Here is a 26275-nt window from a genome sequence, read left to right on the forward strand (position 1 = left end):
AGTCCTAACTCTGTTTTGTATTATAGTAATGGTAATAATGTAGTAATTAAAGGACAACCTTCAGACTTGCATATTGAATCCTGTATTGAATAGCATACTTTTTTTTTTCTTCTTTTTGAAACAGGGACTTTCCAAGCACCACAATTTGAAAACATATATAATTACATTTTATTGAATTCAATTTATTTAATAAATAAAATAAATTACATTTTTTTGAATTCAGTCTTTTAAAGCAATAGAAACCTTTTTGACATGATGGGTATCAGCAAGTAAAAATGACAGAGCTTTGGCTGTATTCAAGAAATCTGTGTAACCTCGACGCGTTTCAATTCATATACTGTATTTTTCGCTCCATAAGATGCACGTGGTCATAAGATGGACCTAGATTTTAGAGGATGAAAACTAGAAAAAAAATATTCTGAACCAATGGAGTGCAGACGTAGTAAAGAGAAATGACCGGGGACTGCCGACGCGGTACGGGGAGATGACCTCCCTCCCCGTAGTCTTGTGAGACACGTGACAGGTCCTAGAAGACTACGGGGCCATTCACAAAACGCAGCGCTTACCGTGCATGCACAGTGGGCACCCAGCTGTGAAGCTGCAAGCTGTCACAGCCGGGTGCCCACACTGAAGATGCCGGCACCAGGGAGAGAAGATGGCCGGTGAAGGCAGGACACCTCTGGACCGAGGAGCAGGTTCTTCTGCACAGTAAAGCCGAGCGGCCGGCCTGGTATTCTAACGTGGCGACGGGGTTGGGGAATACCGGGCCAGCCTCTCCATATTCACTCCATAAGACACATTTCCCCCCCATTTTTTTTGGGGGGGAATAAAGTGCGTCTTATGGAGCTAAAAATAGGGTGTTTCATACTTTGAATCCTCTTCAGGTGGAGCATCAAAATACAGCAAAAACACCTTTAAAACAAAAAAAAGTGTAGATAATACAACATATATTGCTATTTTCTCATTTTTGTTCTTAGACAGTGATGACGAGGAGGAAGACCGCCCTGCACGTAAAAGGCGACTGGCTGAGCGCGCCGCAGAGGGGGCCGCTGATGAAGATGAAGAAATGATTGAAAGCATTGAGAATCTAGAGGACATGAAGGGCTACAGTGTTAGAGAGTGGGTGTCCATGGCTGCCACACGGCTGGAGATCTTCCACCGCTTCAAGAACTTTCTGAGAACCCATGTCGATGAGCACGGGCACAATGTCTTCAAAGAGAAGATCAGTGATATGTGCAAAGGTATTGCTTGTACTGTGAATGCATCGCCTCCATCATGCAGAAATGGCCAGCTTGACCAACAAGTTGCAGAATTCTTCAGCGTAGTCTTGTACACGCACAGTCACTTTGCTCTTAACCACTTCCCGTCCGGCCGTTATATATAAACGGCCAGACGTGGCAGTGCAGGGGCAGGGGGCAGTTTATAAACGACCTCCCCGCACCCTGCTTGTGCACGCTCCCTGGGAGCATGCAGCACTGCAATCCGGTGCCCGCTGTGTCCTCCGGACACATTGGATCATCGGCCGGGAACTCTGTGAGGTCCCGATCATGTGATCACTGATTGGCCAATCAGTGATCACATGCAGAGTAGTAAGCAAGATGTCACTTCTGACATCATTGCTTACTACTTGTGAAATCTGTGAATGATCAGAGGTCACATGGTACAAGGCTATTCACAACAGCCTTGTACCATGTGACAAGCTGTGACCAATCACAGCTCACACAGTAGTTCTCAATGGCTGCAAGAATGCAGTCAGAAAGAAGGAGAAATTATTGCTTTTACAGCCTATATGGGTGTAAAAGCAATCGGTGAAAAAAAAACAATCTTCATTACCCCCCACAGGTAGTACAGTGTCACCATGGTGACACTGTACTGCTAGGGTGACAGTATGTAAAAAAATATATATATAAAAAATTTAAAAATGATAATTTTTGGTTATAAACTAATTGTTTTTTTTTTACTAAAAAGATAACGGAATTTTGGCCAAGATTTATGATGAAATACTATTTATTTGCAAAATTTTATAAAACACTTTTTTCAAAATTTTTTGACTTTTTCACTTGCATAGCAAAAAAAATAAAAATCCCAGTGCTGAAATATATACCACCAAAATAAAGCTTTCTCTCAAAAAGTTCCTATAGGTACAGTGTTGCATGACCGCACAATTGTCATTCAAAGTGTGATAGCACTGATAGCTGAAAATTGGCCTGGACTGGAAGGGGGTGAAAGTGTCCGGACTGGAAGTGGTTAATGGCAGACAGACTGCTTATGACATGAGCTTGCTTGCAGCTTGTTCTTGCTCCATATACTGGATGCATTTGGCAAGTTCCTGCCTATACCAAAACCGCATGTCAAGTTTTGTATAGGAAAGCCAGTGGGACTTGAAAGTGTGCCTGGTCAGTTTGCATCCATTTAAATGTGAACACAGCAGCCATGTAAATATTGTATTGGTGACGTGTTTTCTTCTCGCAGACAATAAAGAGAGCCTGGTGGTGAACTATGAAGATCTGGCCGCCCGTGAGCATGTTTTGGCCTACTTCCTCCCGGAAGCCCCCGCTGAAATGTTGAAGATCTTTGATGAAGCTGCCAAGGAGGTGGTTCTAGTCATGTACCCAAAGTATGACCGTATAGCCCGTGAGATTCACGTCCGCATTTCCCATCTCCCTCTGGTAGAAGAGCTGAGGTCTCTCAGGTGAGATCTTGGATTTTAAAACACAATTAAAATGTGGCCAAGACTGTGCGAGAGCGCTAGGTGTTTAACCTCTTGGTGCCGGCCGAACGCAACTGTGCGGCCTCCCGACGTCTAGGCCTAAACGCTGAGAGGCTGCAGATTTGCGTTCTATTCGAAAAAACCACGCGCTGAGAACGCGCGCCGAGCTCGCTCCCAGCACACACGTTCGGTACTCACGGAAAGGTCCCAATCTCCTCTTCTGATTGGGACCTTCCCAATCATATGACAGCGAATTATGGCGGTCACATGACCCTAAAGCCCCGCCCTGCCTCCCAGCTGGAGCCCTTAAAGGGCCGGGAGGTGCCGGCGCCAAGGGGTTAAAACCAGTGCATATATATTCGGGTCCATAAATATTGGGACATGGACACAATTATAACATTTTTTGCTCTATACACCACCACAATGGATTTGAAATGAAACGAACAAGATGTGCTTTAACTGCAGACTGTCAGCTTTAATTTGAGGGTATTTACATCCAAATCAGGTGAACGGTGTAGGAATTACAACAGTTTGCATATGTGCCTCCCACTTGTTAAGGTCCCAAAAGTAATGGGACAGAATAATAATCATAAATCAAACTTTCACTTTTTATTATTTGGTTGCAAATCTTTTGCAGTCAATTACAGCCTGAAGTCTGGAACGCATAGACATCACCAGACGCTGGGTTTCATCCCTGGTGATGCTCTGCCAGGCCTCTACTGCAACTGTCTTCAGTTCCTGCTTGTTCTTGGGGCATTTTCCCTTCAGTTTTGTCTTCAGCAAGTGAAATGCATGCTCAATCGGATTCAGGTCAGGTGATTGACTTGGCCATTGCATAACATTGCACTTCTTTCCCTTAAAAAACTCTTTGGTTGCTTTTGCAGTCTGCTTTGGGTCATTGTCCATCTGCACTGTGAAGCGTCCAATGAGTTGTGAAGCATTTGGCTGAATATGAGCAGATAATATTGCCCCAAACACTTCAGAATTCATCCTGCTGTATTTGTCAGCAGTCACATCATCAATAAATACAAGAGAACCAGTTCCATTGGCAGCCATACATGCCCACGCCATGACACTACCACCACCATGCTTCACTGATGAGGTGGTATGCTTAGGATCATGAGCAGTTCCTTTCCTTCTCCATACTCTTCTCTTCCCATCACTCTGGTACAAGTTGATCTCGGTCTCATCTGTCCATAGGATGTTGTTCCAGAACTGTGAAGGCTTTTTTAGATGTCGTTTGGGAAACTCTAATCTGGCCTTCCTGTTTTTGAGGCTCACCAATGGTTTCCATCTTGTGGTGAACCCTCTGTATTCACTCTGGTGAAGTCTTCTCTTGATTGTTGACTTTGACACACATACACCTACCTCCTGGAGAGTGTTCTTGATCTGGCCAACTGTTGTGAAGGGTGTTTTCTTCACCAGGGAAAGAATTCTTCGCTCATCCACCACAGTTGTTTTCCGTGGTCTTCCGGGTCTTTTGGTGTTGCTGAGCTCACCGGTGCGTTCCTTCTTTTTAAGAATGTTCCAAACAGTTGTTTTGGCCACGCCTAATGTTTTTGCTATCTCTCTGATGGGTTTGTTTTTGTTTTTTCAGCCTAATGATGGCTTGCTTCACTGATAGTGACAGCTCTTTGGATCTCATCTTGAGAGTTGACAGCAACAGATTGCAACAAATGCAAATAGCACACTTGAAATTAACTCTGGACCTTTTATCTGCTCATTGTAATTAGGAAAATGAGGGAATAACACACACCTGGCCATTGAACAGCTGAGAAGCCGATTGTCCCATTACTTTTGGTCCCTTAACAAGTGGGAGGCACATATGCAAACTGTTGTAATTCCTACACCGTTCACCTGATTTGGATGTAAATACCCTCAAATTAAAGCTGACAGTCTGCAGTTAAAGCACATCTTGTTTGTTTCATTTCAAATCCATTGTGGTGGTGTATAGAGCCAAAAATGTTAGAATTGTGTCAATGTTCCAATATTTATGGACCTGACTGTATTACATGGGACCTGGGCAGGCATGTTTGTGATGCCTTTTTAATAGGGTAGCATGATGGGTTGATCTTGAAGGATGGTTGTTCTGTCTCTCCAATCTAAGCATTGATAGTGTGATCTCTGTAACTTACAGTTGTGATGAGAGAGCGATAACTTCAACCTCAGTTGGATACCACAGTCAGTGGCTCAATGAGAATGACATCTTGTGGAGTTTATTCAATAAACAGAGAGACTCTTACAACAATGAACATTCCATAGGTCAAAAGATCATACGGTTTCCTGCCTCCATGCCATGAGGCTTGCTGCAATGCATTCCTGGGAAAGGGGGAGGGCTATCTATACAGCATTAGCTAAACCAAACCAAAGGAAAGGGAGGGGCAAAGACAAGGTATAGAAAACACTTAAAGGCATATGACAGTCATGTTAAACATGACAATGGTTTTTTTTTTTTGTAGGGTTACTTTTTTTTTTTTTATTCCTGGTTCATACCTATACATGTTTTTCAATGCATTTTGCAGAAACGCACTACAGTCCATTTAACTGTTTCCTATGGGACATGTTCACATCTATGCGTTTTTCAGCCGCTGTGTGTTTTGGAAAGGGTTGGACATTTTTTATTTTATTTAAAATGCAACACGGTGTATTTTTGGGTCAATAGACTCCAATGGAAATGTGGCAGAAATGCATGTGGTGCGTTTTTGACCCGCATAACAAAAAAGAAACGTGTGCAAAACCGCACTGCTGAAACGGATCAAAAGCAAACTGCCTATTTGTGAACCAAGCCTTAAGGCATGAAATAACTCTTATTTTGGTTTTGCTTGTCTAACAGGCAATTGCATCTGAACCAGCTGATCCGGACCAGTGGTGTTGTGACCAGCTGCACTGGCGTTTTGCCGCAGCTCAGCATGGTGAAATACAACTGTAACAAGTGTAGCTTTATCTTGGGGCCGTTCTTCCAGTCTCAGAACCAAGAGGTGAAGCCGGGTTCATGTCCCGAGTGTCAGTCCCTTGGACCGTTTGAAATAAACATGGAGGAGGTTTGTATTGTTGGTTGTATTGTTGGTTGTATTGTTGGTTGTATTGTTGGTTGTATTGTTGGTTGTATTGTTGGTTGTATTGTTGGTTGTATTGTTGGTTGTATTGTTGGTTGTATTGTTGGTTGTATTGTTGCTTGTATTGTTGCTTGTATTGTTGCTTGTATTGTTGCTTGTATTGTTGGTTGTATTGTTGCTTGTATTGTTGCTTGTATTGTTGCTTGTATTGTTGCTTGTATTGTTGCTTGTAGTGTGTGTTGCTTGTATTGTTGCTTGTATTGTTGCTTGTAGTGTGTGTTGCTTGTATTGTTGCTTGTATTGTTGCTTGTAGTGTGTGTTGCTTGTATTGTTGCTTGTATTGTTGCTTGTATTGTTGCTTGTAGTGTGTGTTGTTTGTGTTGTTTGTTTTTTTTTCTTGCTGGATTTGGCCATGATTTATCAAGCTGCAATAGTTTTAAGGCATCTGTGATAATAGTGGTGTGGCAATTTCATCAAATCTTATGCAGGCTATGGAGAAGTCGAAAAACCAAAAGTTCTATCGATCAAAAAATGAAAATAGTTCATATGATTGTGCTATCAAATGTTTTGTTTAAAAAAAAAAAAAATACCCAGCATGTTGGGTCACAGCTGGCACACTGATACAAAAAACAAACTATTCAATCGACAAGAATTTTGTTTCTTTTCTTTACTCTCTTTGCCTGCTTTTTATATGCAGTACTATATTGACAAATTTATTTTAGAGCCGTTTGTGTTTTATTGGCTGAACTTTTATGGTAGGGTCTTCTTTAATACCATTCCAAGGAGGGTTCACATTTTAATTATTTTTTTATTTTTTTATTTTTTATTTTTTTGTTCATTTTACAGACCGTGTACCAGAACTACCAGCGTGTAACCATTCAGGAAAGCCCTGGCAAAGTGGCTGCTGGGCGACTGCCACGCTCTAAGGATGCCATTCTTCTGGCGGACTTGGTGGACAGCTGCAAACCTGGAGATGAGATAGTGAGTGACAATCTACGATTTCATTTAGGAGGGATCGACCACTATTCACATGAGAATAATTTTGAGTAGCACTGCATTTTTTTTGTTTAGTTTCATTTGGGTGTGGGAACATAAGTGTCTTTTAGCAGCAACCCGCCACACAGAACATTGCATACATTTTGGGTTTACACCATAAATCCTAAAGGCTCAATTCCACTTTAGATATTGGCTTGGTGGTATTTATATTTTCCTATTTAATTGGTTGTTGGGTAATTGCTGCTCTCATTCTTTCTCTTGGAGAATATCTATGGTGGCATGCCAGAAAGAAAGAGAGGGGGAATTCCTGTGATACTTATAAGACTTCTGTGGGTGACCTTGCATAGTTCAAATATCACCCAAACCGTCCTTTCCGCTCCTTGCATGACCACCTGCTCTCTAGCTCCCTTGTCTCCTCCCCCCATGCTCATTTCCAGAGCCTCCCCCCATCCTCTGGAACTTTCTACCCCCATTTTCCAGACTATCGCCTACTCTGCCCACTTTTAGGCGATCTCCGTGTGTTTTTGCGCGCGCGTTTTTGTGCGTGTTTTTTTTTTTTTGTTAGCATTTTTACAGTACACGTAGAGAGAAAAAAAAGCTGTTAAAAGCATTTAGCTTTTTTTTTTTTTTTTTTCCCTGCTCCTAGACGCTGAAGTTCACTAAATGCTAATAGCCTAAAGTAGTATGCATGGATCACTAAAAAGTTAGTTACCAAAGAAATGTTCCAATAAATACAACACTTCTATTATACCAACATCATTGCGCCAATGTAATAAAGAGAGGAAATACACTCACTGGATGCTGCTATTATTAAAAAACTCAAAATAATAAAAATAAAAAATAAAAATATACAAATCACAAATAGCGCAAACCAAATCACACAAATATAACCACCACCAAATAAGTGCATATTAATAGTGCAAACAAAAAAATCAACAAATAGGGAATCTCAATATAGTCCATTCAGAAAAGTCCATATAAACATGATCCTCAGTAAATGAAGTAATGAGATCCTCCTTCATAAGCAATGTGGTATTCAGTGCTCAAAAACACCCCATCAAAATGCACACTCACCATGTGCTAGTAATTAACCAGCATGTTAGTATATATCCAGCATTCACCAAAAAGACTTCAAAGGACGATCCTCATGTGTTGGTAATTACTCAGCATAGTACTATGTATCCAGCATATCACCAAACTCCAGAGAAGATCCTCTCATATTCAGATTAGCACATGTGGGTAAAGAAAATACTCGCCATAGTGCAGTATCATCCAACAAATTTATTGCCAAACAAACCCCCCTTAAAGTCACACTCACAATGAGCAAATAAAAACAAGGCGTTTTTGTTATATCAGAGCTCCAGTCTCTGCATCCTGTGTCTCACCAGCCAGCCCGCATTCAAGATGGTAATAGCGCGATCACGTGATCCGGACACATGCATCAGCATGAGTAGTGACGTCACAGGAAGGCCACACCCTACGCGTTTCGTATGCATGGATACATAAGAGAACACCATTCTGCTCCTAAAAGCAGAGAAAAATGCTAATGGCATCTAAGAGCTAAAAAATGCCAGTGTACATGGAGCCTAAAGCACAGAGGCAGCATTTGAAGACCTAACCGATTATCTTCCCTACATGACCATAAGCCCACAAATTACCTATGTAAAGGGCTTCAAGGCAAGTGGGTTGGTGTTGCTGTTCTCTATATTTGATTGCATGTCCGGCTTCTCTAATCGACTTGCTGTTTTTGGTAGGAGCTGACTGGAATCTACCACAACAATTACGATGGATCCCTGAATACAGCCAGCGGCTTCCCTGTATTCGCTACAGTCATCCTTGCCAACCATATCACAAAGAAAGATGACAAAGTTGCAGTTGGGGAACTGACAGACGAGGATGTTAAAGCCATTGTCGCCCTTTCCAAAGACGAACGTATCGGTGAGCGGGTGAGTGATCGTTTAATCGTAGTCTTCATGCTGTTTTACTGTGTGATTAGCTGCTGACAATCGGTGGTTCCCTGCAGATCTTTGCCAGCATTGCTCCATCTATCTATGGACACGAGGACATCAAGCGAGGCCTGGCTCTGGCGTTGTTTGGAGGAGAAGCAAAGAACCCAGGTGTGTGTGGGTGTGCAGGGTGTTCTCCTACAAAAATTACGGAGACTGGAGAGGCTGGGCGTGGCAACCAATTAGCTTTTGGCTTCTGTTTTTCAAAGCAAGCTGAAGATTGGTCACTCCGCCCAGCTGCCCAAGATTCTGTCTGCTTCAGTTTTAGTCAATTCTCTGCCCCCCCCCACCCCCTTGAGTTTAGTATGTGGAGCCAAAGAACATCGTTTGATCATAGAAAACGTTTGAATCCAATGTATTCCAGTTTGTCTGCTACTCTAAGGGTTTGAGCAATGGTAACCTTTGGAATAGTGTGGTGTCCATTAATCCTGATATGTCATTCGTAAACACTTCCATATACCCAGTGACATGACTGGCCTCAGATGAGGGAATCCTATCCTGCCCTCAGATAATAATGGTATCTTCTACTCTTCCAACCAGTCCATCCCCCACAGTTTATTTCAGGTACTTATATAGCGCCATCCATTTACGCAGCGCTTTACATATATATTGTACATTCACATCAGTCCCTAACCCTCAAGGGGCGTACAATCTAAGGTCCCTAACTCACATTCATACATACACATACTAGGGCCAATTTATACAGGAGCCAATTCACCTACCAGCATGTCTTTGGAGTGTGGAAGGAAACCGGAGCACCCGGAGGAAGCCCACGCAGGCACAGGGAGACCATGAAAACTCCAGGCAGGTGGTGTGTCTGGGATTCGAACCAACAACCTGAGTACTGCCAGGCAGAAGTGCTAACCATTTAGCCTCTGTGCTGCCCGTTACTACCTTTTTGTACCACTAGCCCCTCCCTCCTAGATTGTAAGCTCCCAGGATCGGGGCCCTCCTATCCCTCTTGTATTGAACTGTATTGTTGCTGTATCGTCTCCCGTTGTATTGTACATCGCTGAGCAAACTATTGGCGCTATATAAGTCCTGCATAATAATAATGATACAAAGAAGAAGAAACAAATCCTCCTACATAAGTTGTGGTTTTTTTTTTTTTTTTTTTTTGTAACCACTTCCAATCGGCCCATGTATATAAATGGCTGGACAGGGGTAGGTGCCCGCCATTTTGGACACTGCATGCTCCCTGGGAGATCCGTTGCCTGCTGTGTCCAGAACACGGATCGCTGTACGGGACTCTGTGTGAGGTCCCGATCATGTGATCACTGATTGTCCAATCGGTGCTCACATGAATAGTAGTAAGCAAGATGTAACTTCCTGACATCTTACATGTGAAATCTGTGAATGATCACAGAGGTCACATGGTACAGGGCTATTCACAACCGCCTTGTACCATGTGACAAGCTGTGACCAATCAGACAGTATTTCTCAATGGCTGCAAGAATTCAGCCAGAGAGGAAGAGAAATTGCTTTTACAGCCTTTATGGGTGTAAAAGCAATCGGTGTAAAGAGAGAAAAAAAAATCACCCCCCACAAGTAGTACACTGACACTGTACTGCTAAGGTGACAGTATGTTAAACCCATAAATAAAAATGTAAAACATTTTTTAATTCTTGGTTCTAGACTAATTTGGGTTATCTTTTTAGGAAAAAAAAAAGATAACTGAATACATTTTGGCTAAGATTTATGAAGAGATTATTTGCAAAATGTTTTAAGAAAAACACTTTTTTCAAAATTTTTGGACTTTGTCATTTATATAGCAAAAAAAAAAAAAAAAATCCCAGTGGTGAATAAATACCACCAAAATAGTTTTATCTGTCTCCAAAAAAAATGCTAAATTCATATGGGTACAGTGTTGCATGACCGCGCAATTGTCATTCAAAGTGTGATAGCGCTGAAATTTGGCCTGGACAGGAAGGGGGTAAAAGTGTCTGGACATGAAGTGGTTAAATTTGCAGTCTTCTCTTCTAGATCAGTTCAAAGCCTGCCTTAGTGTTCAGAAAACAGGACTGAGAGCTGAAGTCGCACTCTGCAGGGCTCAGTGAGTTCTGAGCGCTTATTGCAGGGAAGGACCCTTTTTCACCCAGGAACAGAGCTGAGGCTGTCAATCTGCAAGGGGTTTCTCTCCTGTCACCATTTTTCTCAGTGTCAGGGAAACTTGTCCAAAGTGATTCATGCTGATAGCAGCAGACAGAAATGACACTTGACCTGGGTTCACATATATGCGATGCGGTATATATTGCATGTGATTCACACAGGAACCGCGCTGCATTCCTTTGCAAATCACATGTGATTTGTGTGCAGTGTGATTGGAGTCATACGTTTTTGCATGGCTCTAATTGCGCTGCACCAAAAACGTGCAGGACCCTTTTTTTTTTTTTTTTTCTGGTCTACACTAGAATCGGATTGCATGGGTATTCACACTTATGCGATCTGTTTCTGCACATCGCACTGCGCTCTGCGTTGTTAACATACACACCTGCAGCGGTTCACCTGAATGGGGTGCGATTTTGATGCAGTGCGGAATATGCACAAAACCCTGCGATCTCAGCACCGCATCAGTGTGAACCAGGGCTTAGTGCTCTGGATTGAGACGAGTACACACTATAGAGGGATATCTTTTGTTCATATTTCATGTTTGAGGTTTACAACCACTCTTAAGGCACCTGAAGTGGAGGGATGGATGCTATTTAATCGACCCCAGAAGCCCAGTGTTGAGGAATGGCTTCAGCTGCCGCTCTGGCCACCCATGCTGGTGCATTTTTTTTTTTTTTTCCCTACTGGGTGAAACGCGACAGTTTGGGGCTAGAACAGCGGCTGTGGTCATTCCACAACATTGGACTCCTGGAGTCAGTTGAGCAGCTTCCTTCCGTTTACCTGTATTGGCTGACACCTGCTCCCTTCTTCTCACTTGCTGGTGGGGGGATCATTTTCCTTTCATCTATAGCTTGGAGCGGCCATAAGGTACACTTTTCACATTATTAATAATAAATTGTTGTTCATCCTGGTTTCTGTTATAGGTGGCAAACACAAAGTCCGAGGGGACATTAACGTTTTGTTGTGCGGTGACCCTGGAACGGCCAAATCCCAGTTTCTGAAGTATGTAGAGAAAGTATCCAGCAGAGCGGTCTTCACCACCGGACAAGGAGCTTCTGCTGTGGGTTTGACGGCCTACGTCCAGCGTCATCCTGTCACTAAGGAGTGGACACTGGAGGCCGGTGCTCTGGTCCTGGCAGACAGAGGCGTGTGCTTAATCGATGAGTTTGACAAGGTTAGCGAGTTTTTTACCCCCCCCCCCTTCATTAAGGGGTTACACAGTATGATCTTGACCAGTAATGGCTTCCATGTTAAATTTTCTCTTTAACTGAGGATTGATTTTATGGCTTTAAACTATTGTACTTGACAAAAGAAAAGAGTGCCGCTGTCATCTGCTCCAACAAAGACAAAGAATTTTAAGTTTGACAGAACCTGCCTTCAGCTTTGCCAGTATTGAGGGGCAATCCTAGGGCTCTTGTTAAAAAAAAAATTATGCCTGACATCTTTCTGTATGTCCAAGGATAAGTTCACCTGTAAAAAAATCAATGTGCTGTTTTTTTTTTGGTTTGTTTTTTTTTTTTTTTTTTTTTTTGGGTTTGTGTGGTTTTTTGTTTTTTTTGTTTTTTTTTTTTCCCCTTCTAAGGAGCCTATAAAGCATTGCACCCCTGATCAGCAGATTGCTGGTGCAATGTTGAGTTCCTTCAGACTCTCAGCATAGTTGCCTGCCCATACAGGCAGGCAGTTACCGCAGAACAGGCAGATCAATCTACTAGAGCTCTCGCAGTTCATTTAGAACTATAAGCTGTCGGCTGCAATGGCTGACAGTACTTGTAGTCTATTCCTCTGCAGGTAACTGATGCGACTGTGTGGGCGAGGCCCTGCACTGCATGCTGTTTTTTTTCAAATTGTGACAGTGAGTGCAAGGAGAAGATCCCCTGTCTGCTGTCATGGGGGAGTATTAGGGGTAGGCAGGGTGGACACTGCATGTTGCCTAAATATGTTCAGAAAGGTGAACTTGACCTTTTACATTCTTCAGGGCAGGAAAGCAATGAACAAATGATGGTTCGTGCATGTGGGGCAAGTTATAGCTCTAGTCGGGTGAAAACAGAATATTTATTCATCTGAAATTCCAATGAGGCTTGTGTAATAGGATACACTCACATCAGATGCAGTGAGACTGCTGGGGGTGCTATCCCAACTCCATCTCGCTGCATGCCATGGCAAAACGCCTTGTCTTGCAGTACTTATATTATCGGCACAATAGGGGGCAATCCAGTGCCTCGCACCACGCGGCGGCCAATTGAACTTTGAAATGGCCAATTTGCCAATGTGCCATTTCAATAAAGTAAAATTTGAGAGTGTTGATCCAGCCGGACCGCACACCAGCCACTGCATTGTAGTGCAGCAGTTGGTGTAAACCATAACCCTCAATATTTACATTTTTTGTCTTTGGGTAATGTGATGTTTTTTTGGGGTTTTTTTTTTTGTTTTTTTGTATTCACTTTTGGGTGTACTCTTGTAGATGAATGATCAAGACAGGACCAGTATCCATGAAGCTATGGAGCAGCAGAGTATCTCCATCTCAAAGGCTGGTATTGTCACATCTCTCCAGGCACGCTGCACGGTCATTGCTGCTGCTAACCCAATCGGTAATCCCCCTATACTCCATTGAAAATTTTTTTTTTTTTTTTTCCTGTCATTTTTATTTTACCAGCTTCTTGATTTAAACAATTCTATTCCATAAAAACCTTCTTTATTCCAGGTGGTCGTTACGACCCATCGTTGACTTTCTCTGAGAACGTTGACTTGACAGAGCCCATCGTGTCTCGATTCGACATTCTGTGTGTGGTGAGGGACACAGTGGATCCTGTGCAGGTTAGTGATCCTTTATACTCAACAAAACATACTCTGCCTGTAATTCTCATGAACCTATTAAGTTAGGAGAGAGGGATTCTCTATGTACCTCCTAGATTGTAAGCTCCCAGGATCAGGGCCCTCCTATCTCTCTTGTATTGAACTGTATTGTTGCTGTATTGTCTCCCATTATATTGTAAAGCACTGAGCAAACTGTTGACGCTATACAAATCCTGTATAATGTACCTTTTAGTATTTTAAATGGGATCTTTTAATGGGTCCTGGTGACAACTGTCAGAGGTGGGTTCCCCCCCCCCCCCCCCCCCCCATTTGGAGAAGTTTGTTTGTTTTTTTTTCTGGCAATTCTTGTGACTGGAAGTGAGTCTCTAAGAGGAGGGTCACAAAACCTGACAGATTAAGGGCCAATTCATATTACTGCGTTAACCTACAATTTGGCACGCTGCTAGAACACAAGCCACTGCATGGATACTCAGAAAATTGTCCCATTCACACTGCAACCCAGCCCGAAGCTGCACTGCAAGTTGTTGATATACAGTGCAAAGCTGCTTTTATTGTAGACCATTGTAAAGAATAGCATGGCACTGTATGGTAGCACATCCTGTTGCTGTACAGCTCCTTGAATGACCTACATTTTGTACACTTCAAATAAAGTTTGTATAAAACGAAAGGGGAGCAGTGTGATGCGCCGAATCGTACACCGCCTTGCATCCCTACTACAGCTGGGAATGGACAGCTGCTGGAGTGGTAAAGCACAAGTGTGAACCCATCCTAAACGTTTTCCTATTCAAAGATGTAAACCAATCCCGATGAAGTACACTAGTTTTCACAAACACAAATTGCCATCAGTTCTCTTGTCAGTACTTTGGGGATTATATGCTTTGGGGGTCAATGGCTGTGAAGTTTGCCTTGGGCAGATGGACTAGCAGCAAGTCATTCACTTGACTAACCATCAACGGTATTGGAGCGAAAGCCTGGTTCACACCTATGCGTATTTTAGTGCATTTTGCAGAAACTCTTCAGTCCATTTTAACATGGTCTCCTTTGGGACATCTGTGTTTTCAGCCGCTGCGTTTAATAAAGTCGGACTTTTTTTTTTTTTTTTTCTCAGCAGCAGATTGCAACACGCATAGGTGTGAACCAGGCCTGATAGTCATTGGTGTGGTTCCTAAACCTGCACTTCATGAGTTATCACAAAATTCCTCTTTTTGCATGCAGGTCACATTTTAATGGGCAAAAGGTTTTTGTTTTCATTTTGGTGATCCATTTTTTTTTTTTTTTTTTTCTATGACCAGATGCTTTTGATTATGGTTTCTAGACTGAGGAGAATTATCATTGCTAAATTTGATTTGTATTGTAGGATGAAATGTTGGCACGGTTTGTGGTTGGCAGCCATATTAAGCATCACCCAAGCAGCAAAGATCTGGCTAACGGAGATGCCGAAGAAATTGTTCTACCAAACACATTTGGCGTGGAGCCAATTCCTCAAGAAGTGCTGAAGAAATACATTATCTATGCTAAAGAAAAAGTCCGCCCTAAGCTCAACCAGATGGACCAGGACAAGGTGGCCAAGATGTACAGTGACCTCAGGAAAGAGTCTATGGTCAGTGGCCTGTTCATTTTATATGGTAGACTGGATATGGTGGCATAAAGGGAAGCTGTAATTGATTTGGATAAAGTGATTTTGTTTTTTTTGTTTGTGTGTTTTTGTTTTGTTTGAGTTTTTTTATTTGTTTTTGTGTGTTTTTGATTGTGTTGTGTTTTTTTTTTTTTTTTTTTTTTTTTTTGTTCCCGCACTTTCTCTGCTTTTCAGGATCTATATTAGTCTGTTTACTTGAGATGGTTCCCAGAACATGGAAGGATTTTCTAAAGAGATAGCAGATGCTAATTGCTCAGATTTTGGCAGCTGATTAAGACCTGTCCCTGCTGTGATGACCTGTTAGATCTGTATATGTGCTTCGTTCAGCACAGATGAGCAGTCATACCTAAAGTATAAAAGGAGATTTGGATGAATCGTTGGTTAGCACTTCCACCTAGCAGCACTATCTTGCTGTGCCAGTGTGGGTTTCCTCTGGGTACTCCAGTTTTCTCCCACACTCCAAAAACATACTAGTAGGTTAATAGGTCTAAATTGCCCTAGTATGTGTATGTATGAATGTGAGTTAGGACCCTATATTGTACGCTCCTTAAGGGCAGGGACTGATATGAATGTACAATATATATGTAAAGCGCTGCATAAATTGATGGTGCTATTTAAGCAGCTGTAATCAATCAAGATAGAATGGGTCACTCGGCAAGGTAGTGCCTTTTAGTTTTCTCCTAAACAATATCCTTCTCCAAAAAAATCTTCCATACATATCCAACACTTATGGCCCTGTAATCTATTAACCACTTACCCTCCAGAGGCTTTACCCCCTTTCCTGACCAGGCCCTATTTTGCGATACCGAGCTGCGCTACTTTAACTGACAATTGTGCAGTCACACTGCACCCAAATGAAATTTTGCATCCCCCCCCCCCCCCCCCCCCAAATAGATCTTTCTTTTCGGTGTTATTTAATTGCCTGTGCATTCTTTATTTTGCGCTATAAACAGACAATTTTGAGAACATTTTTTGCTATTAAACATGTCCAGTAAAAAAAAAAAAATATTCTGCTACATGTCTTTGCTTAAACAAAAAAAAAATCCCAATACATGCAAGTTAGTTTACGTGAATGTTATGGCGGTATAGATACTGGAATTTTTTTATTTATTTTTTTTGTACTAGTAATAGCGGCGATCAGCAACTTATAGTGGGACTGCAGCGGGCATTTTGACACTGGGGGGAACTGACTTGGTGTCACTGACATCCTCTGACCCCAATACAGTGATCAGTGCTAATAAAAATCACTGACACTGTACTAATGGCACTGGGCAGGAAGTGGTTAACATTTGCGGTGATCAAAGGGTTAACTGCTGTGTTTTCAATGTTGGCTGTGTGCGCTTCACTGTAAACACACTGCTTTGTATGGCTGTGCTATACAGAGCCATACAAAGCAGTGTGCAGAGGCTGACGGGAGAGATGTGTGTTTGTTATACACGGGACTCTCTCCCCGTCGGAGATACTCGGCAATCGCCGGCCAGGATCCGGTGATTGACAGCCATGGCGCACGCCCCCTACCCGTAAATGCAAAATTTGGTATATATACTGGATTTTGCGCACCCGTGCTGCCCTGTAGCAGTATTTCTTCTATAGGACGGTGCAGAACCGGTTAAGGAATTTCTTCCTTGCTATTCTTCTGCCTCCTTGTAAGCACCTTCTGTTCTCCCAGACCTCTTCTTTCCCCCCTTCACTTCGTTCTTTTAGAATGAGCATTGCATGGTGCACTACTCTACGCACACTACTAATCCCAAAGTCCTATTTTGGGAGCGAGCGAGAGAGAGTGGCTATGTTCCTACATACAGTGGGACCATGGAGAATGAAGGTGGCCACCCTCTAACGGGAAGTCGGATCACAGCAGCAAAAGGAATTTAAAGGAGGCCAAAAGAAATGGGCGTTTTTTTAAATTTATATACTTAGATATTTTCTTTAAGCCAGTCTCGTGTCAATTTAATGTGTAAAATTAGTACTGTATATATTTCCATGTAACCACATAAGCAGTGCTGTGTTGTATACTGCTGTGCTTCCACTAGATGGTGCTCCGTTCCTTATTTTGATAATGTGATTGTGACAGCTCTTGTGCTCCTGATGCAGCCTTCCATTTAGAATGTCATTCAGCTGCTCTACATCCGCTAGATGGAGCTACCTTACTCTATTGTGGGAGGTGGGGGGGGGGGGGGGGGGTGTGCTAGGTTTTTTGTTTTTTTTTGTTTTTTTTTTTAGATGGAGCTCTGTTCCATTCTCTTAGAACTCTGGACTCTTCTGTTGCTTCTATTGTGCTCTGTTCCATTATTTGGTCTACGTTTTATCCTTTTGTTTTTTTTTGGTTTTGGGGTGGTTTTTCTGTTTGGTTTTGGGGTAGTTTTTCTGTTTTGGTTTTTCGGTGTTTTTCTTTTTTTTCGGTGTTTTTTCTTTTTTTGGTTTTTCGGTGGTTTTTCTTTTTTTGGTTTTTCGGTGGTTTTTCTTTTTTTGGTTTTTCGGTGGTTTTTCTTTTTTTTGGTTTTTCGGTGGTGGTTTTTTTTTTTTTTTCTTTTTTTGGTTTTTTTTTGTTTTGAGCTTCTAATAGCCTGTTTGCAAAGTACACTTGGCATTGCTTACATAGTGTGTGTTACTCCAATTCATAGACTTTCTTTTCCAACAGGCCACCGGCAGTATCCCCATCACTGTGCGACACATTGAATCCATGATCCGCATGGCGGAAGCACACGCACGCATGCACCTGCGGGACTATGTTGTAGAGGACGATGTCAATATGGCTATTAGAGTTATGCTGGAAAGCTTTATCGATACACAGAAGTTCAGTGTCATGAGAAGCATGCGCAAGGTGAGACCATGACTTTTCGATTTTGCGCTTTGGTAAATACCGCTTCCTAAGGGCTCATTCACACTTGACTAATTTCTAAGTCTTGCCAAACACCCCTATAGTGTTTGACAGGCATTTGGGAAGCGTTTTTAACACTCCTCAGGTGCTCTCCAAACACCCTATGCCAGGGGTGGGCAACTGTGGCCCTCCAGCTGTTGAATTACAAGTCCCATGAGGCATTGCAAAACTGACAGTTACAAGCATGACTCCCAAAGGCAGAGGCATGATGGGACTTGTAGTTCACCAACAGCTGGAGGGCCACAGTTGTGTATGAGAAGCGTCATCATAAACTTGAATGGGAGGCTTAAACTCCTCCTGACTTGACATGGGGCGTCTTATTTTACCGTGATGCTAATGCTTCGGTGTGAACAGCACTGTGTGCTGCCATGTGTAGAATTTTCATAAGCCTTTGAGGAGCGTTAAAACAGTTTCCCAAACATCTAATGCCTGCTAACAAAGCTAGTGTGAACTTGGCCTTAGTCCCTCCCTTAAATGGCTTTTAAATGTTGTAGTTGGTAATTCTGGGAAAAAGAAAATTGTCACTGCATTAGGCATCCCATTTGGAAGACTTCCATCCCCCCCCACAACCTGTTCTGGTGACAACTCCGTTTTGGATTTTCTATGCTTTTTTACTATGGTGGTCGCCTGGACAAAAAAGCAAATGCCAGTGCGGACCTGCACCTCATTTAAAACCTGGTGGGTAATTACCCTTCCACACTGCAAAACTGGTGGAACATTTTTGCTGGTGGAAAGCTTTTACTGAAGATGGTGAGGAGTTACAGCTGTGGCATTTGAATGGATTTACTTTTTTCTGCCCATTTTAGAAGGCAGTGCAGTGACTCCTAACCAAATGCTTGTATTTCACTTAGTGTTCCTAAATCCCGTACCCTGCATCGCTATGTCCGCTCTCCCTGGACCCTGCGTCGGCTATGTCCGCTCTCCCCCGGACCCTGAGTCGGCTGAGTCCGCTCTCCCCCGGACCCTGCGTCGGCTGCGTCCGCTCTCCCCCGGACCCTGCGTCGGCTGCGTCCGCTCTCCCCCGGACCCTGCGTCGGCTGCGTCCGCTCTCCCCCGGACCCTGCGTCGGCTGCGTCCGCTCTCCCCCGGACCCTGCGTCGGCTGCGTCCGCTCTCCCCCGGACCCTGCGTCGGCTGCGTCCGCTCTCCCCCGGACCCTGCGTCGGCTGCGTCCGCTCTCCCCCGGACCCTGCGTCGGCTGCGTCCGCTCTCCCCCGGACCCTGCGTCGGCTGCGTCCGCTCTCCCCCGGACCCTGCGTCGGCTGCGTCCGCTCTCCCCCGGACCCTGCGTCGGCTGCGTCCGCTCTCCCCCGGACCCTGCGTCGGCTGCGTCCGCTCTCCCCCGGACCCTGCGTCGGCTGCGTCCGCTCTCCCCCGGACCCTGCGTCGGCTGCGTCCGCTCTCCCCCGGACCCTGCGTCGGCTGCGTCCGCTCTCCCCCGGACCCTGCGTCGGCTGCGTCCGCTCTCCCCCGGACCCTGCGTCGGCTGCGTCGGCTCTCCCCCGGACCCTGCGTCGGCTCTCCCCCGGACCCTGCGTCGGCTCTCCCCCGGACGCTGCGTCGGCTCTCCCCCCGGACGCTGCGTCGGCTCTCCCCCCGGACGCTGCGTCGGCTCTCCCCCCGGACCCTGCGTCGGCTCTCCCCCCGGACCCTGCGTCGGCTCTCCCCCCGGACCCTGCGTCGGCTCTCCCCCCGGACCCTGCGTCGGCTCTCCCCCCGGACCCTGCGTCGGCTCTCCCCCCGGACCCTGCGTCGGCTCTCCCCCCGGACCCTGCGTCGGCTCTCCCCCCGGACCCTGCGTCGGCTCTCCCCCCGGACCCTGCGTCGGCTCTCCCCCCGGACCCTGCGTCGGCTCTCCCCCCGGACCCTGCGTCGGCTCTCCCCCCGGACCCTGCGTCGGCTCTCCCCCCGGACCCTGCGTCGGCTCTCCCCCCGGACCCTGCGTCGGCTCTCCCCCCGGACCCTGCGTCGGCTCTCCCCCCGGACCCTGCGTCGGCTCTCCCCCCGGACCCTGCGTCGGCTCTCCCCCCGGACCCTGCGTCGGCTCTCCCCCCGGACCCTGCGTCGGCTCTCCCCCCGGACCCTGCGTCGGCTCTCCCCCCGGACCCTGCGTCGGCTCTCCCCCCGGACCCTGCGTCGGCTCTCCCCCCGGACCCTGCGTCGGCTCTCCCCCCGGACCCTGCGTCGGCTCTCCCCCCGGACCCTGCGTCGGCTCTCCCCCCGGACCCTGCGTCGGCTCTCCCCCCGGACCCTGCGTCGGCTCTCCCCCCGGACCCTGCGTCGGCTCTCCCCCCGGACCCTGCGTCGGCTCTCCCCCCGGACCCTGCGTCGGCTCTCCCCCCGGACCCTGCGTCGGCTGCGTCGGCTCTCCCCCCGGACCCTGCGTCGGCTCTCCCCCGGACCCTGCGTCGGCAGAACTAGGATAATTGCTTATTGCACTGCATACTTGCTGGTTGACCTGCTAAGACTTGTAGACCTGTACAGCCAGTTTTGTAACTTGTACACCCGACCATGCTGCTCATGTCAGAAAATCACTTAATTGCTTTCTGGATCTGCTAACTGGTTAAAGATGGAGTGGATTCACTGAACGGTAAGCAGGTGGAGAGGTGATGCAAGAGGCTGCAAGGAAACAATACATTGGGTCACCTTCCTGGGCTTTGAAGTGTGGCAGATGCTTGAACTAACTTTTTTTTTTTTTCTTTTTTCTTTCTTTTCTTTTTCTTCTGGATCAGACCTTTGCCCGGTACCTGGCATTCAGAAGAGACAACAATGAGTTGCTACTCTTCATACTCAAACAGTTGGTGGCAGAACAGGTGACGTACCAGAGGAACCGCTATGGTGCTCAGCAAGACACCATTGAAGTGTCCGAGAAAGATCTTGTGGATAAGGTAAGCTCGGGGGGTGTTTCAAACTTCCACACCCATTATCTAGTGCAGGGGTGGGCAAACTTTTTGACTTGAGGGCCGCAATGGGTTCATATATTGGACCCGGGGGCCGGACCAAGAGTAGATGAATGATGTGTATGTGTCATCCATAGTAAGTATAGTAATATTCCCCCATAGTAATTCCCCCTATAGTAATTAATCCCCCCTATAGTAATTAATCCCCCCTATAGTAATTAATCCCCCCTATAGTAATTAATCCCCCCTATAGTAATTAATCCCCCCTATAGTAATTCATCCCCCCTATAGTAATTCATTCCCCATATTAATTCATCCCTCATATTAAGTCCCCAAGTCCCCCCTGTGTCAATTCACTTACCTTTGCTCCGCGCGTTCCTCTCGTGTTCCCGCGCCGTTCCGGTGTAGCATGAAAATCTGTCTCCTATGAGGATCTGTCCCCCTCGACGTATCTGCGCATGTGCCAGTTTCAGGCATTAGCAGCAGATCGGCGATCTCCGGCACATGCGCAGATACGTCGAGGGGGACAGATCCTCATAGGAGACAGATTTTCATGCTACATCGGTCTTCAGGGCGGACTGTGAGAGGATCCTAGCTCCGCGGGCCGGATTAAAAGGTCCGCCGGGCCGTAGTTTGCCCATTACTGATCTAGTGTCTAAACTTCAGATTTCATAAACTGCACATCTATCCAATTGCCAAAAAGAAAAAAAGCTAAAGTGGCAGTAGAAAACCACACTTGCCCTATTCTGTCTGAAATCAATAGTTATGTCTTTTATTGGTTAAATAGATATGAAGCCTTTATAGCTCAGGTCTTTTATGTCAGGACATGGTCTGTAAGGGAGAAGTTTAAAGGATAATTTCACCTTTTGGACAAAAATAATAAATACACATTTTTTTTTTTACGGGTAAAAAAAAATGCATTTATTTTTGTCCAAAGGAGCCTGGTAAGCATTTGCACCAGCGATCAGATTGCTGATGCCATGCAGGCCTCCTGCAGACCTGTCAATATCTGCTTGCCGTAGCAGATATGCTGACCGCAAGGTTGACTTAACTACCACGACGCTTCACAGCGCCGTGGCAGTTCGTTGAAAACTACAAGCAGCTGCTAAGGCTGTTGGGACTTGTAGGCAATCATTCACAGAACTGTGAGGGATGCGCTCGTGTGGGCGGAGCCCCGCACGGCCACTCGTTTTTCAATTCTAACAGTACAGGGAGACTTCTCCCCGTATTCTGTCGGGTGTTACAGTGCTGCTGCGGCTATAGGAGCGTTTTACATGTTCCACCTTAAAAACAGGTAAAACATGTTCCATAGGTGAACATATCCTTTAAATGTGTTCTTGCTTCCACCAGTGACCCTGGTACATCAATTCGATGTTGCTCTTGAACCTTGAAGATGAGAACCCATTTGCTATGGGTAGCAGATTTAATTTGCCACAAACAGGTGTTGGACAAAAATGGAAACGCTACATGATTTTCAGGCATGAAAGTGATTATGCTTCACATTGACAGGGGAAGGGGGTTTAAAAGGTTACCATTTTTCAGTTTAATGTACAGGGGTTGGCAAAAAAGTAGAAAAACATAATTTGCAGGTGTTAAAGTGACATGTTTCGTGTTGAAAGTGGAAGTGATGTAATCTTTTGCTTCCGCTGTGCGATGAGACACCTAGTTAACAAGAGGGAAGCCTCACTTTCCTCATTCACTGCTAGTAATAGTCATGTCAGCTTCCGGAGCTTAAAAAGGGCAAATTGTTGGTGCCTCCTGAAGTTGCCAATTTATTTTGCCTATCGAAATTGTGACCGCATATACAGTTTCAGGCAAAACGTCGTATTGCATTGTGCCAATCTGGGGATTTTCACTTTAGACAAAGCCCTCCTAATGGGGTCCACCCAGCAATTAAACCTAACATTCGAATACCTTTGCACACTTTAAACCCCCCTGGCGGTATTCCCGAGTGTAGCTCGGGGTAAAATGTCAGTACCAAAAGTGGTAACCCCGAGCTACACTCGGGCTTACCATGCGGCGTTGCTCAGGGAGTCCCTGCAGAGCTTACCTTGTCCTTCGCTCCCGCGATGTGTCCCTTGCAGCGTCCCCGGACATCTCCGGCCGATGCTGGCTTCTGTGTTCCGGTCCCTGTGACGTCGGGACGTACGGGCAGCGGAACCAGCAGGAAATTTGAAAATTTAAAAATGTAATTTTTTTCAAAATGAATTTTACATAGTAAAACATTGCTGTTTCAAACCATTTCACATTCATTTTGTCCCGAGTGCTTTGTCCTGTCCCCTGCCTGCATTTTGACTGTTCTTTCTGCCTGGAAACTGAGAAACGTCCATGGCGTCCAAAAAGCGTCCCTTTAGGTCAAAAGCGGTTTTAGACCGGCTAGAGAACAGTAATTGAGTGATAATGATTCGTGGGGGAAATTCATCATCAGACACTGAAAAAAAATTTGCGACTTTGCTCAGTGATGTGCGAACTTGGCGCTATATTTCAAATTTCAGTGTTTTTGGTTTGATTATATTATTGAATTAAATTTATTATATTTTTTATGATTTATTAAATTATAATTTATGATTTTGTGTTTCAAATTTTATCCTACCCGGGATGTTTACTAGACTCTTGTTCAGACAGATTTCAGTGAGTTATTCCTAAATATTACAGCTTACAATACAAAAACGACATATTTCCATGCAAAATAATGGTACCGCTGTCAGCACCAAAAATCTGAAATAATCATACCGCTAGGGAGGTTAAGAAAAAAAAAAAAAATTTCAAAGTCCAAACCTTTGCAGTTTTCACAAATTGTAAATGGCTCGTGAAATTCTCCATCTAATCAAAGCTGATGCTTAGTGCAATACCAGCATGGAAAGGTTACAGCCGACCATCTCGGAGTGACTTGTTCGCTGAGCCGGCACATCAGTTGCGATAATGGCCCCTATTATAAAGTTAGCTGACCTGCAAAGCCTCACAAGTCATAAAGACTCACTTGTAACCTGCTTGTGACTTTTTTTTTTTGTGGTTTTTTTTTGTTTTTTTTGTTTCATTTTTGGTTTTTATTTTTTTTTGTTTCATTTTTGGTTTTTATTTTTTTTGTTTTATTTTTGTTTTTGTTTTTTTTTTTATTTGGTTTTTTGTTTGGTGGTTTTTTTTGTTTTTTGTTTTTCCCCCCCTCCTAATAAATTCTCCCATCTTGGTTTCAGGCCCGGCAGATTAACATCCACAACCTTTCGGCGTTTTACGACAGCGAGTTGTTCAAGATGAACAGATTCGCACACGACATCAAGAAGAAACTTATTGTACAGCAGTTTTGAGCCCATGTGAGCCACGGAATAAAAGCGGCACGTGGACAATCTGCTACTTATCCATTCACTGTGGACTGATCTCTCCTGGCCAATCGGCTGCTTGTCCAGCTAATGAACCGAAGGCAAAAATGTGGGCTGGCACTGGTCAAAGCAGGACTTTTCTTTGTGTGCTGATCACAAGACTGACTTATCCAAAGCTTTTTATGCCATATTTGTATGGCAGTTTGGGGAGCTGTGCACCCACAATGCCTGTGCCGGACTTTCTTTTCTTGCGTCAAGCTTCGTTCACTACCTTTCATGGTAGCTCACCTGCACGACGAGCTTGTAACTGTTATATAGTGAAGTTGCTACTCATGTTTGTATAGCTTTTCATACTTTAACAATCTTTGGAACATCTACGTACCCTGGAAACTAGGCATTTGCAGGTGGTTTAATTCAAAAAAATATAATTCTGTGCCTTTTTTTTGTATATTTGATTTAGAAAGTGGTTTAATGTATTTTGTATAGTTAAATACAAGCAGTTTTCATACAAGTTGTTTTCATGTTTCTTTGATTTCCTGTCGCTAAAGGGAATGGTCATGCTGACGGCTCTAGCAAATAAAAGGTAGGTTACATGATTTGCAGGTGTGAAAAATGACATGTTTCTCAAAAGCAGAAGTGATGTAACCTTCCTTTGCTTCTGCTGTGTGATGAGACACCTAGCTAACAAGTGGAAAGCCTCACTTCACTGCGTGCGTGCTTATATTAGGCATGTCAGAGCTTACTGAGCTTCAAAGAGGGAAAATTGTTGGTGCCGCTGAGCTGGTGCCTCTGTGACTGAAGTTGCTGTGTCGGGATTTGCTGTTGAGGTTCAGTATCAAAGGTTATGGAGGCATATACAGGTTCTGAGAAAATGTCTGAACGTAAGCGAGGTCGACATGCTCAACTGACAGACAAACAATGTGCGGGATTGTGACCCGGAATAAGAAAACTTCTGCAAAACGGACTGCAAAGCTCAATCTCAGTCCTGTGAAGACCGAGATCAAGCTCTGCAGTCACTTTTGCATCAGTTTTCTTATTCCGGGTCACAATCCTAAGTAATGTCCTTTTTTTGTCTTTCGGTCAGTTGACCATATCGATGTGCTTGTGGTTATCAGACGACATTTTCCTGGAAACTGTATACTCTACCACGTGACACGGAAAATTGGCAACTTCAGTCACCAGGCATCAGCTAAGAGGGAAAATTGTTGTTGCCACTTTGAAGCTCAGTAAGCTCTGACATGACGCCATATTACTAGCAGCGCACGAAGTGAGCCCGGGTTCACACTGATGCTATGTGGAATTTTCACCGGTTTCTGTGCGAATTCCTGCACCGCGTCACAATTGCACCCCGTTCATGTGAACCGCTGCGGGGGGGGGGGTGTTAATACTCTGAAATCTGTTCGCAGAATCGGATAACATGACATGGGTGTGAATACCCATGCGATATGATTCTAGTGCTGCACCTTTTTGGTGCGATTTGAACCATACAAAATGTATAAAAATGAAATGGTGAGCGCCAAAGAGATAATAGAAGTAAAGCGACCATGCACAGAAAGGTAACCAATAGAACGCCTTAAAACTGACAATTAACATGTGCAGCGCTAAAATATGTTGTGAACCAAATAAAATATCAAAAAGTCCCAATGTAATTGGTGATAGTAACAAGATGCTTCTTGTGCTATGGTGACACTGGGCCTGGTATCAGTGCAAAACTGAGAAGGCAATGCGCACTCACCAGATGCGCATAATATTTGCGCCTTGTAATAATAATCCAGATGTCGTCAGGTAGAGAACTGGTTTGGAGATGCTCTTCCCTCTTATGGGATAGTGGGTCATCACATTGGATGCTAAGAG

The 26275-nt window shown here is 44.6% G+C and overlaps 1 protein-coding gene across 1 annotated transcript in view; it reads left to right on the forward strand.

The window, feature by feature from the left end:
* Positions 1-24932, forward strand: part of MCM2 (minichromosome maintenance complex component 2) — a 29377-nt gene extending 4445 nt beyond the window's left edge. Inside the window, exons 4-16 of the mRNA XM_089682449.1 lie at positions 978-1241; positions 2473-2692; positions 5544-5751; positions 6613-6747; positions 8517-8708; positions 8786-8879; positions 11801-12051; positions 13339-13465; positions 13579-13691; positions 15049-15291; positions 17966-18148; positions 20937-21092; positions 24299-24932. Coding sequence (XP_089538575.1) covers positions 978-1241; positions 2473-2692; positions 5544-5751; positions 6613-6747; positions 8517-8708; positions 8786-8879; positions 11801-12051; positions 13339-13465; positions 13579-13691; positions 15049-15291; positions 17966-18148; positions 20937-21092; positions 24299-24409 — 2297 coding nt within the window. The 3' untranslated portion in view covers positions 24410-24932. The remainder of the gene's footprint in view (positions 1-977; positions 1242-2472; positions 2693-5543; positions 5752-6612; positions 6748-8516; positions 8709-8785; positions 8880-11800; positions 12052-13338; positions 13466-13578; positions 13692-15048; positions 15292-17965; positions 18149-20936; positions 21093-24298) is intronic.
* The last annotated feature ends 1343 nt before the right edge of the window (positions 24933-26275 follow it).

This window comes from Staurois parvus, unplaced genomic scaffold (assembly GCF_062004578.1).
Source record: "Staurois parvus isolate SC_StPar_1 unplaced genomic scaffold, SC_StPar_1.0 ptg000290l, whole genome shotgun sequence".
In the NCBI taxonomy this organism is placed as follows: domain Eukaryota; kingdom Metazoa; phylum Chordata; class Amphibia; order Anura; family Ranidae; genus Staurois; species Staurois parvus.